The 19,309-nt window shown below is 42.0% G+C and overlaps 1 protein-coding gene across 1 annotated transcript in view; it reads right to left on the minus strand.

The window, feature by feature from the left end:
• The window catches only part of yata (N-terminal kinase-like protein yata), an 882,319-nt gene that overhangs the window by 96,505 nt on the left and 766,505 nt on the right, over positions 1–19,309 (minus strand). Inside the window, exon 16 of the mRNA XM_067140315.2 lies at positions 488–563. Within this exon, the coding sequence (XP_066996416.2) occupies positions 488–563 (76 nt within the window). The remainder of the gene's footprint in view (positions 1–487; positions 564–19,309) is intronic.

Here is a 19,309-nt window from a genome sequence, read left to right on the forward strand (position 1 = left end):
GTACCTATGGAGCCTTGAAACTTCTGTGTGTTGAAATTTTTTTAGATGCTACCTGAAGTGGTCATGAGCCACAAGTGCTAAGACAGATATAAATATATGCTTTTCTTGTGTTAATCTCTTAACATTGGTGAGATTCCAGTGGACATAAATATCTTCAATGAAAGGCTTCCTCTACAGGAAGTTATTCTAACATCAGCAATGAGGTACAATAAGCATCCACTATCCAGCTTTGAGCCAGTCCCGCAGTGTAGGGGTAGCGTACCTGCCTAGACCATCTACTGTACGACAGCTCATGACAGAGCTGTTGAGGATCTGTCCAGCCTTCAACCTGACTATTCAATACACATACCTATTCCAAGATAAAATCTAATTATCAGACAGAGATTTGAAGTGTACCGACAAAATTGCCATATTATTTATATAGATAATTATCAGAAAATACATTTCCCTCTCTAGTTTATATATATAAATCAATAAATTGACTTACCACCTCCGGACTCCTCAAGCGGCTCCCATTCAGTTTCCTCCCAGCCTGATTGCCCTTTCATAAGACGACCATCAGCCTACAAAGGAAGATGAGCAGTCATGATCAACTTTTCCACTTCCAACAAAAAGAAAGAGAGACTAATAATAATTCTTTCTGCCTAATGCAGGCCTTGTAAAGCAGACCCTTGGATGATGTTGGGGGTAGAAACTGCACGTTTCTGAGGTAGAACATAGTGTTGCGTGTTAAGTATGAGTTGCAGGAATGTTGGGGACAGTAAAATCACCCAGTCCCTGAGGTAAAGTTTACTGTATGTTGTAGTGTTTTACGTGTTATGTTCTGTGTTTCAACAGCCCGAAGGCTGGTTTGATCCTCCACAGCTCTGTCAACAGCTGTCATAAATAGCCTAGGCGTCACTGAAGAGGCGTATTAAGGAAATGAGGAGTGAGGTAGTTTCCCGTTGCTTTCCTCACCGAGCCAGAAGTTGCTGTTACATATCAGTCTGCCATGCCCACTGAAATGCATGCACCAACTGATCCAAAATTTTCACACCATTCATACGAGGGAGGTACATTGTAAATGTCAAAAGTGTCGTTAAAGGAATTTGGAAGAGGAACTACCATAAAAAGTCTTCTACTGGACTAGACGATGACTGAATTCAATTTCTTCAACATATCTGTGAGTGGATAAGCAATTGGGATGATTTACATTTGGTTCATTGTCACTTAACAACTGACACTTCAAAAGCTTTGGTACAAACCACAACCATCCTGTTAAAAATTACCATTGAAACTGTAAAACAAAATTATTTACTGTTGGGAAGTTTCAGAGTGATAATCTGGCAAGAAGGTTTGGTCAGTACCAACAGCTTAGTGGTTGTAACTACAATGTTACTGCACTTCAAGTTCTAGAAAGTGAGAAGAAAATTAGGATTAAGAGTGTTGCAATCGTCTAGGTTTGACTGTAGCCAATTATAAACGTCTGATTCCATCAAGAGAGATGATATTCTGTTCAATATGGCAGTGACTCAGCTGTATAATGTGACATTTTGAAATGTCAGGGGTAATATACATTTCTGGGTATGCAGTAAACTTCAGTTAGTGGTGACAAGAATGTTTAACTTGTTGGTATATGATTGTGAAGTTCTCTTCCCTGCTTTAGGAAGAGATGAAAATCAATAATAATGGTGAGCGTGACAATAATGGTTTAAAATATTGTTTATTGTCTACATTTTCCAATGTCATATCAAATAATTATAGAAAGCAAATGAAGAACAAGAGTCATGCCAGCAGTGAGAATAAAATCAGTAAGCAGAGGAACCTGTCAACATTCCACAAAAGTAGAGCTTGTGAGTACTTTTCTTTAAGTGTTTCGATTTTATTGTAAAATGTGCATTTCTAAGTTCAGCAAAAGCATTGTTTTATTTTTTGTTGCTATTTTGCTTTATGTCGCACCGACAAAGATAGGTCTTATGGCGACGATGGGACAGGAAAGGCCCAGGAATGGGAAGGAAGCAGCCGCGGCCTTAATTAAGGTACAGCCCAGTGTGAAGGTGGGAAACCACGGAAAACCATCTTCAGGGCTGCCGACAGCGGGGTTCGAACCCACAATCTCCCGGATGCGAACTCACAGCTGCGTGCTCCTGACCCCACGGCCAACTCACCTGGCGTGAAAGCATTTATTGGTATGTGTGTTTCTTAGTAACATCTTACAAATTGTGTGCATTGAAATGGCGTATGGCTTTTAGTGCCGGGAGTGTCCGAGGACATGTTCGGCTCGCCAGGTGCAGGTCTTTCGATTTGACACCCGTAGGTGACCTGCGCGTCGGGATGAGGATGAAATGATGATGAAGACGACACATACACCCAGCCCCAGTGCCAGTGAAATTAACCAATGATGGTTAAAATTCCCGACCCTGCCGGGAATCGAACCCGGGACCCCTCTGACCAAAGGCCAGCATGCTAACCATTTAGCCATGGAGCCGGACATTGTGTGCATTTACCATAATCATCATGTTGGTTTAAGTAATTCAAAGTCGGACACGCCCCATTTCTCTCGGCTTCTGCTTGACAGACAGGTACAGCACTGCTGAGTGTACCTCTGTTTTCTGCTCATCAACTTCACTCCCTTTCCCTTCCACATGCCTGCACTCACTACCATTCTCTTTCTCCATAAAGTCAATCAATTCTTCTGATTTTCCTATCAGGGTGATAACATTAATTATTCTGACCTTCATAATAGTGGTTCTAGTCACCCACTTTTCACAGCTCCCCCAGCACAAGATCTGCGGGTCACTAGTTGCAGGGTACGCCCTGATATTTACCATCACTCATTTTTGGGCTGTTGTAACTATTGACTTGCCATGCCCAAAGGCATTTCCGAGCTACTGCTAGACATTGCAGCTGCCTCTAACATGGAAAACAAGCACTACAGATGAATAGTGTACTCATACTATTCGCTGCCTCTTCCACAATCTCCACCAATATGAAGTCCATCTTCACCCATGTAGATTTCATTGAGGTCTTCATTTTTAAAAATGCACTTATTTATTGAGGTCTTCACTCATAACACTGAGCTTAGACCCTCACCAGATGATACACACCAGGTCAATGTGCTATAGGACTCACATAGGCAGGGATGCCACTCCCTGGTCTGGGCTGCCTCCGAAGAGGGTCCTTACCTGTTACCTCTAATTTCCCATATATCATGCAAAAAATGTGTATGTATGTATGTATGTATGTATGTATGTATGTATGTATGTATGTATGTATGTATGTATTTCGAAACGAGCATTCAGTACAACATTTAGATACCAGTAGTTAAATAGGTGTAGCAGACAATGTTGAAACGTCAAACCTCGTGGATAATACAGCAACTTCAACTACACTGCTGGAAAAAAGAAAGTAACATCCTCAAGGACAAGGTCATTTTATTCACAAGCGATGAGACAGGTAGTTCATCACTGCAGGAGTATATGGTTACATATTCAGGCCAAATGAAACACACATCACAATAAAGGGTGCACAAAAAGTCACGTCAATACACAATGTAAGCCCCTCTGGCAGCAATGCAGGCATGTATTCATGAATGAAATGATCATAGAGGTGCTGAATGACATCCTGCAATAGTTTGTCCGAAGCATCTTGCATCTTTTGATGCAATTCGACAATGGTTCTTGCAGGGTCTGGAAAACGCATAAGTTCCCATTTCATCATGTCCCATATGTGTTCAACTGGTGACAGATCCGGTGATCTTGCTGGCCAAGGCAGTTATTGTACACCATGTAGAACACACTGCATTGTAACAGCTGTAAGTGGACATGTATTGTCCTGCTGAAAAAGCACATCACCTTCCTGTTGAAGAAATGGCAGTAGCACAGGGACACCAACCAGCGCAATATAGCGACCACTTGTTACATTACCCTGCAAAAACAGAACAGCAACTGTGAATGCAAGTTTGTAACTGATGGTTTCCCACACCATGAAGCCTGGGGTGGTACCTGGTTGTCATGGGTGAATGCACTCTGGAACAGGCTGCTCACCAGGTCTACACCATACATGTGTACATCCATCACTTGCATATGGACAGAACCTACTCTCATCAATAAAGATAACAGAGCGCCATACCCCTCTCCAGTCCACTCTTTCATGACACCAGAGTAGCATGCTTAGCTGTGCTATGGCCGGAGGCACTTGTGATCGTAATCCCGCTCCAAGCAGACTGTCCTCAATGGTCCTCAGTGACACAGCAGGTGCAACCGGATTTTGTTCCTGGATGATGTTCGGTCGCCCACCACTACTGGCACAATGCATTGAATTTGATGTGCGCCTGTATTACGGGTACGTCCAAAGCCTGGTCTACGGGTGTGGGAATGTTCCACAGACCACTGCTGAAAGCAGCAACACACCACCAATACATTGCGCCCAACATGTGCAACAATCCGTTCATACATCCATCCAGCTTCCCGCAGGCACACAATGCGGCCCCGTTTAAATGCCTGCAGTTGTTCAACAAGAGCACATACTCATCAGCGGGGCATGGTTGTAGCTGCCTAGAATGAATGCTGCAAAGACCGTTCACCTCTAACCTCAGTACAGTTCCTGCCCGCAGAGTCAAAACAGAGTCCGCAAGGATAGGCCTTCAGAGTGCCATCTGATCATCTGTCCATGACAAATGAACCACTAACACAACAACTCCTCAGTATGCACACACTGAACACAGTTCTCGACGATGTTGCATATTTTTTTCCCGAAGTGTATTTAATAGCGTTACTGGCTTTACGTCCCACTGACAAATTTTACATTTTTCCAAGACTTCAAGAAACTAGAAATTTTGTCTCACAGGAGTTACTTTGTGTGCAAGTAAATTTAAAAACAGGAACTTGTAAAAGTGTTCCAATACCAACAGGATCAAACCCATTAGCTGTAAAGCAGAAAGCTAGCGCTCTTCCATCCCGAGTATGCAACCTGGCAATGTGATCTACTTCTTCATATCCTGTTTATAACACAAACGCATAGTACCACATTTTAGTCCTGTTATGCACAGATTTCCGTTAAGTAGATGTAAAGGTAATTTAAGGAACTGCATACTTGCGCACTATTTTATGTTCATGAGGGTTGTACTCCATTCTTAAGATGTTAGCTCATATTCCCTTTCTTTTTCTTCATCTTCACCATCATCTTGCTGGTAGTCCTCCCATAATTCAGCTTCTTGATGGTTTTCAATGAGCTGACGTAAATCATTTCATTTGGCCTCAGTGGAAGCACTCAGGTCAATATTTACACAATTTTCTGCCACACTGTTTGTGAAATTATCCAGATTGAGAACAAGAGCTTTACATAAGAAAGATAAGTATGTTTGGGTACATAACTGTAAAATTTTCGTTTGGCAACGTGATGATCCAGCACAAGGCTTAAAAACGAGGTGAATCTTGAGCAGTTCAGAACTTAATTTATTACACAGATAAGTAAGAAATGTATAGTTCTAGTAACACATATAAGAACATGTATAATCAACAACAGACACTGCTCTAGATAGTTTAGAAAGTTATGATCAAATCCTTCCTTTCCAAGTAAAATTTTGAGGATTATTTACTTCAATGCTCAGGGTTAAAATGTAGGGCTTTTCAGGCGTTAACGCTATAAAGCAGCATTTTGTCTTAAGCCTGACACTACACTCATCAGAGTGGGAGGTGTCAGGCCCTACCCGCTGATGCTGGGGTGAATCCAGGTGAATCTAATTTTTGAAACGCTCTATTGGTCCATCAATGGAAACTCAAGACATTCCTTTCTCAATGCTCAGAGTGATGAAAATAAGCTGGATCATATGGTTTGAAAATTCCAGGATTTACTGCACAGTGGGGTAGCTTCTTACACCCACACATAACACTAAAGTATGACTGGACAGTCCTCATCACCCTCACCGCTCAGCACCGTCACTCGTTCTCATTCACCTGCCTTTGGCCCTTCAAGATACTCCGGATGAACAGAACAGCTTGTTTCCAGTTGGGCCTCAAGCCATCAAGGAGACAATGAAGAGGAGCCGGCACTCTTCCATGAGTGAGCGGGCAGACCCTATAGGTGACATCACTGCTACTGGGACTGACCGGACTGCTCCACCTAAACCAAACCATCTGAGACACTCAACCGGGCATCATTCCAGTACATTAAAGATGCTGTTGACTATATGTCTGGCAAAACTTGGCGAGATAAACACAATGTTTTGTTAATGGTAATTTATGGTTTAAGTTCCAAAATGTTGTTGCATAACCCCTCCATTAATTTTGCTAATGAATTAATAATTTTCAATCAATGCTCGATCGTGTAAATCAACAGCTTACGATAGTATTAGAGGGTTTTTGACATAGACGCATTAAGGGACCCCTTTATTGTTAGTTATGAAATATCCCAAGATGATGACTGCTCATGGTTTTATACAGTGTAACACTAAACACTCTACTAGGATTACACTATCCTTGCAAAATGGTACTGATCAGCCTGACATTCTTGGCACATTCTCAGCAAGAAAGCATGGCAGTAATAGGGAATTTGCCAGCTGGGCAACAGCACAAAATGCAGATCACTACTGACTGACTGACTGATTGATTGATTGATTGATTGTTTGCTAGCCCTAACTTCCCTCTCATCACCACCATTTGAGTAGCAGAATGTGATGGCCCCATGCCTGAAAAAAATGACTGGATCATGATTGTAAATATTACATTTTTCGATGCACGACAATAACTGATCTGATACAAAAATACATACACCTTCATTATAGACTGTTATGACTTCCAGTGGTCAGTCTGCAAGCCTCTGTGAATTTACTAAATGCCTCCAACATCCTCTATTCTGTGGCATCACTTAGTTTTAAACGCCTTATCTTTAAAGTGTCAGAAACTGAGTCTATCGTCGTCTTGATCTCCCTCTACTTCTCTTATCCTCAGTAACAGAGTCCATTATTCGCCTAGGTAACTAACCCCCTCCATTCGCCTCACACCGCAACCACCAAATCCGGTTCATGGGTACAGCTTCACTCATCAAGTTCCTGCCACTGATCCCACTTGTTTGTAGCAGCAGTCATTCGCGTTACTTTCATGTCTGTTACTTCTAACTTATGAATAAGACATCCTCATTCTATCCAGCTTTCATTCCCGTACAGCAAAGTTGATCTGAAGACAGACCAACATAAAGGTAGTAATGAATAGGTGGTTTCAATCAATTAACTGTTTAATATTTAATGAGGTAGTTTTATCCGGGAGCTGTACGCAACTGCGAGTTCACTGCATTAGCTCTATTGCACCTCGATTCAATCTCACTTACTATACTACCATCCAGGGGGAACACACATCCTAAATACTTGAAATTATCTTCCTATTTCAGCTTTGTACCCCAATCTGACATTCACTTCTCCTGGATTTCTCACCTCCTGATTTATTCTTAGCAAGGCTCATTTTCATACCACCTATTTTCAGGTCCCAAAATATCAGAATTCAGGTTTTTGGCACAATCTGCCATAAAGTCAAGTAATCAACATACAGTAGGCTAGACTGCTTACTACATTTCCACCTAACTGAATTCCTCCCTGCCACTTTATACCTTTCAGTAGATGATCCATGTAAACTACGAACAAGGGTGAAATATTACAGCCTTGTCTATACCCTGTAAGTACCTTGAACCAAGAATTCATTCTATTAGGGGGGATCAAACATAAATGGGATTTTATTTTTTATTTAAATTCATTTATTGAAAAACACAAAGCAATTACAATTTATTTTTCCACATAGTTTCCTGGTCTGGAAATGCATTTGTCCCAGCGCATGGGCAGGTTTTTGACGCCCTCATCGTAAAAAGAACAGGGTCATGTCACCAGCCAGTTGCGCACGAAGTATTCCACACTCTCGTCATCTTCAAATTGTTGCCCTCCTAGAGCTTCTTTATGTGGTCTGACCAAATGGAAATCGCAAAGCGATTAGTCCGGGCAGTAAGGAGGATGATCAAGTGAGTCCAGTGCATTTCCTGTAGCTTGGAGACAGAGCTACAGTTTGGGGCCTTGGGGCCACACATTGTCAAGGATGAGGATGACCTGTGGAATCGGTTGTTCTCGTCTTTTTCGGCGATATGCAACCCTCACCTTGTTCAACAGCTCGCAGTAGTAAGCAGCATTGATTGTGCATCAGTCATGCAAGAAATCAATCAACAAAATGCCTCATCGATTGAAAATAAATGGTTGCAAGAACCTTGCCAGCTGACAGTTGAGTCTTGGCTTTCACCGGTGCTGCCTCCCCTTTCCTCCACCACTTGGCTTGCTTGGATTCGGGAATGTATTGGTGGACCCTTGTTTCATTGTAGGTGACGATCCGACTCAACAATGCATCACATTCTTCCGCAAACCTTGCTGTAAGCCTCTGATGGACCTCCAAACATCTCAACTTCAGATTTTCGGTCAAAAGGCAAGGGACTCATCTGGAACACACTTTATGGAACTGTAGGCCATTTGTGATGATTGCTTGACAGCTCCCTTAAATGATTCCGACTTGTTCTGCAATTTCTGATACTCTTATGCCAGGCAAACACAAGTGTTATTGACAATGTTTGATCACCAAACTGTGCAGTCAATATCTGGCAAATTCCTGCCGCTGTACTTCATGAGCGAGAAATTTTATACTTATGTGTTGCACAGTGAAGGGGTGCACCTGTTGCTCCGACATCATGAGCGTTACTAACAAAATGGCAGGAAATATCTAACAGCACGCTCTCCCTACGCCTAACGGTCCCGCCTAAGCATAGCAGAAGTGCAGGGCCAGTCCTACCAACTGTTAATGTTCAGGAACGAAAATCCCAGTCATATTTGATCGACCTTCGTATCATCAATTCTCACTGCAGCCCAATTGCCAAGATAAATGCCTTTGATTGATTTTAGCAATTTATCCTTAATCCCACAGTCCCCCAGTATGGCGAACATCTTTTCTCTCGGTATTCTGTCATATGATTTCTGTAGCCCTACAAAAAATAAACATGACTCTCTTGTTACATGTTGGCTAGGTAAATAGATGAAAATAGAACCTGGTAGCATTAACACACAAACAGGATAACCGAGCTCACACAATTACACTTACACAGTACGTGCTCTCTCACTTAGTTCTCGCGGTTTATTTACACAGATACACACAGTCTTCAATCACTTACACTACACTTGCTCAGCCACTCAGTCACACTAGCGCTGTTGCAGTTCGTGCACAACAGTCTCGCCACAAAGGATGATGTTTGCTGTCCACACTCCAGCGGAAGTCCGTTCACAACTTACACACGTCAGCACCCAGTGTCTCCTTCGCACTGCCATAGAACACCCAATCTCCTTCCACAGCAGAGGCACACACGTGACGCCAGGTAAACAGGATAATCCTCACTTCGACAGATGAACACTTCACAATCTGTCCCTCTTAACTCCGACTGTCTCTCACTGGTAATTCCACTCGAACTAACTGAGTCCACTCATTCCCTGAACTGCCCAAACTCCAACTCAAACTGTGCTGGCAAGTCGCTCTCTGACTTATATACCTGCATCCGACACGCCGAGATGTATCAGTCTCGCAAAGTTCGTGGAAGCCTCCAGACATAAAAAATTTCTTGGCCTGCGGAACTCGTAGTTTCTACATAAGAGGCAATGACAGTCGCTATAGCAGAGCCTGAACAAATTAGTGCCGGCCCTCTCCAGTCAGGTCAGCTGAGCAGCGGGATGTGCCGCTCTGGCATGTCAACGTCTTTCATGCGGCGGGGCCACAACTGATTGCTCCCCTCTTCATATCAGCTCCACAAAACAGCGAACATACCAGAGTCAATTCCTCCCCTAGCATTATTCAACTACCTGGCGCATAATGAAAATCAGATCCTGACAGCCCCTCTGTGGTCTGAAACCACCACTGGTTTTCATCCAACTTCCTCTCAACCAATAATCGCACCCTCCCTTCCATCATGCCAGTGAACACTTTGCCTGGTACACTGATCAGTGAGATACCTCAATAGCTGTTGCATCCCTTGTATATAGATAGGTGTGATTACTGTGTTTCATGACATCATCATCATCGTCATCATCATCATTGTCATCATCATCAACATTTTCCAGCTCCAGTTCGCTGGGTATGGTGCACAAGTGCATACCACTTCTTCCAGTCAACACTTCTTCCACTATGTCCTCACACTTGACAATCCTCTTGACGACCTCCGATTTCACTGTGTCTATCCATCTATTGCTTGGTCTCCCTACTGGCCTCTCCCATTTCAATTCTCGGTCAAAGTAATTCCTTGCTATTCTCGTTCTGTCCATCCTCATAACATGCCCCTACCATTGTAGCCTGCAAATTCCTAAATGCTAGGTAAGAGATATTTTGATGCCACCCTCCTTTCTGTTTGCTTCTTTTCTGGTCTTTTGGTTCATGGTTCTAATAAATTCCATATCTGTTGACTGGATTTTTACTATTGGCCTTGATATGTAGGGTACATGTTTTGAGTCCATAAGTGAGAACTGGAATGAAGTAGGTAAGAATCATGATCAGTTTTGCTCTCTGGGGTATTTCGTCATGCCAGAGTATCAATCAATCACTAATGATCTGCATTTAGGGCAGTCACCCAGGTGGCAGATTCCTGATATGTTGTTTTCCTAGCCTTTTCTTAAATGATTGAAAAGAAATTGGAAATTTATTGAACATCTCCCTTGGTAAGTTAATCCAATCCCTAACTCCCCTTTCTATAAAAGAATATTTGCCCCAATTTGTCCTCCTCAATTCCAACTTTATCTTCATATTGTGATCTTTCCTACTTTTAAAGACACCACTCAAACTTATTCGTCTACAGATGTCCTCCCACGGCATCTCTCCACTGACAGCTTGGAACATATAACTTATTGAAATTGAAATAATAACAATAAGTTATTTTATTAATTTGACCACCTAATCAATACAATAACTCTTCTCATTGTTGAATTACACTGACATGTAAATTAAAATGGTACAGGATTCACCTTACATACAGGCATCATCAGCCATGGATTTAACTTTGAAATTTTAAATAAAATAAAATTTTAAATAAAATAATGTTGAAAGATGGTCAAGTGACCTGTATTTATTTGTTTACGTCAGATAAAAGTCAAAAGTCAATAGCATAGGGTGATGTTGTGGTTCACTTTGATGAAGAAGTACGACATTGTAGTTCAAGGTTAACATACAATGTTGATATTGAACCTGTATGGACCATCTCTATGGAAGATACCATGGCAATCATAGACAAACAAATCAACAACAGTGATAACATTCCTTAACAATTTGGATAATAACATTAAATTCACTAAGGAAGATGAGATCAATAGCACTTTAAATTTCCTAGACATCAAAATTACACGAGTATCAAACAAGTACGACTTCCAAATATACAGAAAGCCCACCTTCTCTCCAACAAGCATAAAAAATGATTCATTACATCCCAACTCACATAAAAAGCCACTTATCACAGTCTAATATATAGGGCATTAAAAATCCCTATGTCTGCTAGTAATTTAAAAAAAGAATTACAATTCATTAAAGAAATAGCTAAATTCAATGGAATTAATACACATATTGTACCGGTAACGGCGGTACGAAACTAAGTCTTCGTAATGAAAATTTAAAACTTACATGTTACGCTACGGCCCAGCAGCAGAAGACTGACTGAACAGCAAGCAACAGCTGTGAGTGTGACGTAGAGCGGAATGACGTCACAGCCTGCCTCACCGCAACACAGAGACCCTAGACTAGTGTGGAATGTTCCTTGAGTTTCTTCGGATAATAACTTTCCCCACAATAGTAATTAGACAAAATTAACCACATCATCGTGTATCCCAATCCTTTATCTACGTTCCTGCAAGGTTTCATATAAATCCGACATGAGACGACGAAGTTATGGAATAAGATGTGAAGGCATGGATCGGATATAAATGTAGTACTGCTTCTCGGGCTACCAGAAGGCAGCCACGCAGACGGAGCCAAGGACCGAGGACGACGGCAGCGCTCCCGGGCACCGCAACGGCGCGACCCCAGTTGGAAAGCGGTACTTTACGAAGTACACGCAGACCAACAAGGCCACCAACCAGGATCGTCGACCACCTACCAAGGCGAAGTGGTCGCAGACGCAGGCCTACCAGGAGGGGCCTGTAACCCGGGCGCAAACCAGGAGAGCGCCCGTGATGGTGGATGGCAGCATGGCAGTGGACAAGGACGCCCCTTGGCGTGCTGAGGCTGCCGTCCAGGCCCTGCCAGTCAACATGTCGTTCGAGATGCAGACCTTGATGTGCGCCCCACAGGACAGGGAACGTAGTCGAGTGTTAGCACTGACCGATGCCGCCGCCACCAGCCAGGAGGAAGAAGCAGATGGCAACGCAGCGGAGCCACCAGTCACCCCAGGGTCGCCAGGTCGGGAGGAGGGCCACCAGGACAAGGCCTCCTCCCCAGCCGAGAAGCAGCCCCAGGGAAGAAGAAGACGACGCCACACCAGGAACCAGAAGGCGACGCTGGCTCATCAGGAGAGGACCGCCCAGCCGCAACCCAAGACTGCTCCCAGGACAGCAGCCGACCGAGGAACCAACCAGGAGAGGACCTCAGCGGGTAGCGGCAGTCAGGTGAGAGTAAAACGTCCCCCTCAGCAGCTCTTGCAGTGTTTCCCCTGTCTGAGGTGGGGCCACCGTCAGGTCAGCTGTGGGCTCGAGGTGAGGTGCAACCGCTGTGGTGGTGATCACCACTACACGGCCTGCGCAACACTTAGGGAGGCGCCGGTGTGCGCCAACTGCTCGGGGGGCCACCTGGCCTCCCATCGCAGTTGCCCTATCTACCGGGCCATGGCGCGGGCAGAGAGGAAGGAGGCCTGGCGCCATGACCCACCCCCTTCCAGGAGGCCCCCGCCTCGGCGGGCTTGAACTCATTCTCCGGGATCGGAGACTGGGTACGAGGTACCCCAAGGAGGTGGAGCCGTGCGACAGGCCCTAGTGGTACTCGACGCATGGCTCCGCAGCCGGCAAGGACCGTGCTAGTCACAGCAGTGCCCAGACGGACTGATCCCCAGATGATGGAATGGCGAGGAATGGTTTTATGTTTTGTGCATGTTACCTGTTCCTAACTAACAAAACCTCTGGTCTTTTTCCAGCCCACATCCTTGCGTGTGCTATCAAAAGATGTCAGGTTTTACATGTAGGCTCTTTCTTCTTTCTGCCTATGTGGTATTTCCCTGACCCTTCAATACCACACCTTAACACTATCCAACCAACACAAACTTTGCCGTGGTAGCGAGTCTGACTCGGAAACCGGCAGATTCTCCTTGTATCACTTGTATCACTTCCCACTCTACCCAGCTATCTCTTTTCTTCTTAGAAATTAATAGCATGTCGGAGGCAATGTAGATTATTGAGTCGATGGTCACGGCGGGGGAGCGGACTACGGGGACCCCGCGTAAAAAAAAAAAAAAAAAAAAAAAAAAAAGCTTAGCAGACCAGTGTGTATGAGCATGCATTGCAGTGGAGTTCGTGCAGTCAGCTCGCGAGGACCGCGACACAACGTGAAGTGACCGTCATACTTCGTCGAGTCCGTGGACTTTAACTCAATAGTGTCGAGTGTGAACTTATACTAGTTTCTTTAAATCGTGAGTGATAAACTTCTGCTCCAACGGGGAGTGATATAAATTGTGCTCCATCAAACTCTGAACATTATCAGATGACTGTTTATTCTGCACGAGTATCTAAGACGTGCGATTATTTTTCCAAGTGCTCGTAATTTACAGTTTAATGTTGTGGACAGGATTTGGAACAGTTTGCTCCTTACAAAGTGATTCAATATTTCGAGTTAAGGAGACTGTGCTTTAACTTAGAATTACTCAAATTACAAGCATTAACAAGTGATTGAGTACAGAGTGACTACGTCACTCATTCACAATTTCGTGTGGAGATAATTCTCTAAACTGTGTGAATATTTGTAAGTGATGAACTGTAGACTGTGTATTAGAACTGTGTATTTCAATTCGACGAACATTCAAACTAGGAGCTGTGCATTTTCAATTCTATGAACAGTCTAACTAAGGACTGTTGATAAATGATTAATTTCACTTTATTTTCATTTCATTTCATTAACATGCGTGAACAAGATTGACCTCACGAGTGAAGCATTCTTACTTCATTTCAATCCAATTGATTACATTGAACGGTGTTCAAACGAAGAAATGTGTCGTGTGGCACAACTTCACATTATGCCAAGTGTCACAAACTTTAGGTGACTATTTATTAATTGAGTTTAATGAAATTTGACGACAAGTTTCGAGTGGATTTTCATTTTATGAGTGTTAAACTTATATACTTATTCGAGTTTAGTGACATTCCTTTTCATTTCAAAAGATTAATGACTTAACACAGGATAGATTTCAGTGACATTCTACCATGTGATAAACCTTCAATCATACAATTCTTACGTGTTATGAACCTTGTTAAAACCATTGCTCTACCTTTTTCTCATCTGTGCAGAAGCAGTTTTTGCATTAACACGCCCCAAGGCTTAACGGTGTTCGTTCACGTTCATCATTTACGTGGTCTATCCCAATGCCCTCTACTTCAACACCGTATGGATCTCCTAGACATCGCATGGATCTTCTAGAACTTCCACCGAGGGAGGAATGGTCGTGCACTGGTGTGGAAAGGAGAGGAGCAGCCGGAATTCTAGAACATCGCCAACCCTGCGACGAGGAAAGAACAATTTCTACTGTTTCTTCTGTACAGAGGTGATATGATTTTGAACTTATTAATAAACTCAGAAAAAAATTAAGATTTTTTCTAAAAGAAAACCCTTTCCCTCTGTATGCACTTCAACAGATTGGTACAGGCCCTGCGTTTCTCGTGCTCACCAAAGTACCACACTTACTGTTACAATATAAGTAATAAAACCATCAACAAAAGCAAATTAAAACTAGCTACAAATTTAACTCCATTAAAATGCGTCAAATCAAAATACGCTAAATTCACGTTCACTAACCATAGTATTCATCTAATTACCAATTCCTTAATGAAGCACGATGTAAAAATAGCCTATAAAACAAAAAAATACTAATCGTAAGTTTGTCTTTATTCATAACTCTATTATCATCACAGATCATTGTTACTCTGGATCAGGTATATACAGATTAAAATGCTTTATATGTAATTTTTCTTATGTTGGCCAAACTGGCCGCAACTTTTCAGCTAGATACGCCAAACATTACAATGCACAAAGGCACAATAAATTCTCTGCAATATCCAACCACATGAGGGACACAGGGCATAAATTAACTACAATAGGAAAGGACCTTCATATCCTCAAAAGAATTGGAAAAAGTAAACTCATGACAGAATTGTTCTGGGTGATATCCGACAAAAGAGTAGAGTTACAAAAATGTTGCAAAGTCTGGGCTGGGAAGAACTGAGAGAAAGAAGACGAGCTGCTCAACTAAGTGGTATGTTACAAGTAACTAATCTCATTTTACTTATTTACTTCAGTGGTATGTTCCGAGCAGTCAGCGGAGAGATGGCGTGGAGTAAAATTAGTAGACGAATATGTCTGAGCAGTGTCTTTAAAAGTAGGAAAGATCACAATATGAAGATAAAGTTGTAATTCAAGGAGACAAATTGGGGCAAATATTCATTTACAGGAAGGGGAGTTAGGGTTTGGAATAACTTACCTAGGCTAGGAAAACAACAGATAGGAAATCTGCCACCTGGGCGACTGCCCTAAATGTAGATCAGTATTGATTGATAGATTGTTTGATTGAATCAAGAGATGAATCTATTAGATATGGGTTTTAAACAATTGCCCTAATCACAAACAAGCAGCGGACATAATGACTACGATCGCTGAAACTATAACTAATATCGATAAACAAATTTCGATTGACAAACAAAATGACTTACATTATGAAGTAAAAAAGAAACTTCCAACACTGATTAATGACATAACATCTAACAACAACTACGCCTCGAAGGAAAGTCAAAACCTGAAATCCAAAATCCATAATAGCAACGCAGTAATAACAAAGGCAGATAAGGGTAAAGCCATAGTAATAATGAATAAGCAGGATTACATAGATAAAACAGAAATTTTTTTCAAATAAAACCAATACAATAATTAATAAAGATCCAACAAGCAAAATACAGCACAACCTAAAGCATACATACATTATCATTAAAGACTGTTATGCCTTTCAGCGTTCAGTCTACAAGCCTCTGTAAATTTACTTAACGTTGCCACAATCCTTTATTGCAACTACTACTGTGGCCTCATTTACTTCTAACCCTATTACCCTTCAGTCGTTAGAAACTGAGTGTAACCACCGTCGTCCTGGTCTTCCTCTACTTCTCTTACCCTACATAACCAAGTCCATTATTCTCCTAGGTAACCTATCCTCCTCCATTCGCCTCACATGACCCACCATCGAAGCCGGTTTATGCGTACAGCTTCATCCATCGAGTTCATTCCTAAAGCCTTTCTCCCCTCATTCTGAGTACACTCATGCCATTGTTCCCACCTGTTTGTACCAGCAATCATTCTTGCTACTTTCATGTCTGTTACTTCTAACTTAGGGGCCGATGACCTTCGATGTTAGGCCCCTTAAAACAACAAGCATCATCATCATCAGCACTTCTAACTTATGAATAAGATATCCTGAGTCCACTCAGCTTTCGCTCCCATAAAGCAAAGTTGGTCTGACAATAGATCGATGTAAAGATAGTTTTGTCAGAGAGCTGACTTCCTTCTTACAGAATACTGTTGATCGCAACTGCGAGCTCGCAGCATTAGCTTTACGACACCTTGATTCAATCTCACTTACTATATTACCATCCTGGGAGAACACACAACCGAAATACTTGAAATTGTCGACGTGTTCTAGCTTTGTATCACCAATCTGACATTCAATTCTGTTGAATTTCTTATCTACTGACATCAATTTAGTCTTTGAGAGGCTAATTTTCATACCATACTCATTGCACCTATTTTCAAATTCCATGCAGGTTTTCGGCAATATGTGCCATTAAGACCAAGTCATCAGCATAGGCCAGACTGCTTACTACATTTCCACCTAACTGAATACCTCCCCGCCATTTTATACCTTTCAGCAGATGATCCATATATAAACTACGAATAGCAAAGGTCAAAGTTTACAGCCTTGTCTAACCCGTGTGAGTGCCCTGAACCAAGAACTCATTCTACCATCAATTCTCACTGAAGCCCAATTGTCAACATAAATGCCTTTGATTGATTTTAGCAATCTACCTTTAATTCCATAGTCCTCCAGTATGGCGAACATCTTTTCCCTTGGTACCCTGTCATATGCTTTCTGTTGATCTACGAAACATAAACAAAACTGCCTTTTCCTCTCGTAGCATTTTTCAATTATCTGGCACATACTGAAAATCTGATCCTGACAGGCCCTCTGTGGTCTGAAACCACACTGGTTTTCATCAAACTTTCTCTCAACTACTGATCGCACCCTGGTATACTAAGCAAGGAGTTACCTCGATACTTGTTGCAATCCTTCCTGTTCCCTTGCCTATAGATAGGTGCTATTACTGCCTTTGTCCAATCTGAACGTAGCTTACCAACACTCCGTGCTAATTTTACTACTCTATGAAGCCATTTCATCCCTGCCTCCCCACTATACTTCACCTTCTTCTTATGATGTCAACTCCAAACTGAGGTAGATGATCCACACGGCCAGCTCTGATCTTGACGTTGCAGCCATGCCATGTGAAGTTATTGGAATATCTCCCAGGATCTTCAGTGAGAATTGATGGTAGAATGAGTTCTTGGTTCATGGTACTTACAGGGATCATCTGGGATTGAAATTTCTAGATCCTAATGGGTGGGTAGGAGATATGGATCTGCGCTCAGATGGCCTTCACATAAATCGCAGTGGTATGTATAAGTTAGGAAATTTGCTTGGAAGGGCAATAGGGAGTTACATTCAGGGAAACGGCATTGTCTAGGGAGTGGTGATGAGGGTACAGAGATCTGGAAGTCAAGTAGGGATGGCATAAAAATGTTAGTGTTGAACTGTAGAAGTATTGTAAAGAAAGGAATAGAATTAAGTAATTTAGTAGATATATATTTACCAGATATTGTAATAGGAGTTGAATCATGGCTGAGAAATGATATAATGGATGCAGCAATTTTCTCACGGAACTGGAGTGCGTATCATAGAGATAGGAGAGGAATGGTGGGAGGGGGAGTATTCATCCTGGTGAAAGAGGAATTTGTAAGCTACAAAAAAGTTAAAGATGAGAAACATGTAATTCTAGGTGTAAGGCTCATTTCTAAAGATAACAGGCAACTCGATGTCTTTGGAATGTACAGACAGGGAAAGGGTAGGGCTGACATGGATTCAGAATTATTTGATGAGATAATCAGCTATGTGGCAAACGACATTAAAAGGAATGTGGAGATCTTAATTTACCAAATGTCAATTGGGAAGGAAATGCGAATGACAGGAAGCCTGACCAACAAATGGCAAATAAGCTAATATGGGAAGGACAGCTGATTCAGAAAGTGATGGAACCAACTAAATTGAAAAAATATCCTGGACGTGGTACTGATAAAACCAGATGACCTCTATAAAGAAACCAAAGTAACAGATGGTATTAGTGATCACAAAGCTGTTTTTTTTAATAGTTAAAAATAAATGTGATAGAAAGGAAGGTCTTATAAGTAGGACTATTAGGCAGTACCATTTGACTGGTAAAGAAGGCATGAGACAGTTTTAAAAAGTAATTATGATCCGTGGAAAACGGTAAATAAGAATGTAAACAGACTCTGGGATGGGTTTAAAGCAATTGTTGAGGAATGTGAAAACAGGTTTGTAGCATTAAAGGTGGTAAGGAATGGTAAAGACCCACCTTATTATAATAGAGAAATAAAGAGACTAAGAAGGCGGTGCAGATTGGAAAGAAACAGAGTTAGAAATGGTTGTGGAAGTAAGGAGAAATTGAAGGAACTTACGAGGACATTGAATCTAGCAATGAAGGCAGCTAAGGATAACATGATAGCAAGCATAATTGGCAGTCATACAAATTGTAGTGAAAAATGGAAGGGTATGTATAGGTATTTTAAGGCAGAAGCAGGTTCCAAGAAGGACATTCCAGGAATAATTAATGAACAAGGAGAGTATGTATGTGGGGATCTTCAAAATGCAGAAGTATTCAATCAGCAGTATGTAAAGGTGACTAATGCTAAAGAAGTATTAAAATTTACATATGATAGCAATGATATCTACAATAAGATACAAAAGTTGGGAA

This window comes from Anabrus simplex, chromosome 2, assembly GCF_040414725.1.
Source record: "Anabrus simplex isolate iqAnaSimp1 chromosome 2, ASM4041472v1, whole genome shotgun sequence".
Lineage (NCBI taxonomy): Eukaryota > Metazoa > Arthropoda > Insecta > Orthoptera > Tettigoniidae > Anabrus > Anabrus simplex.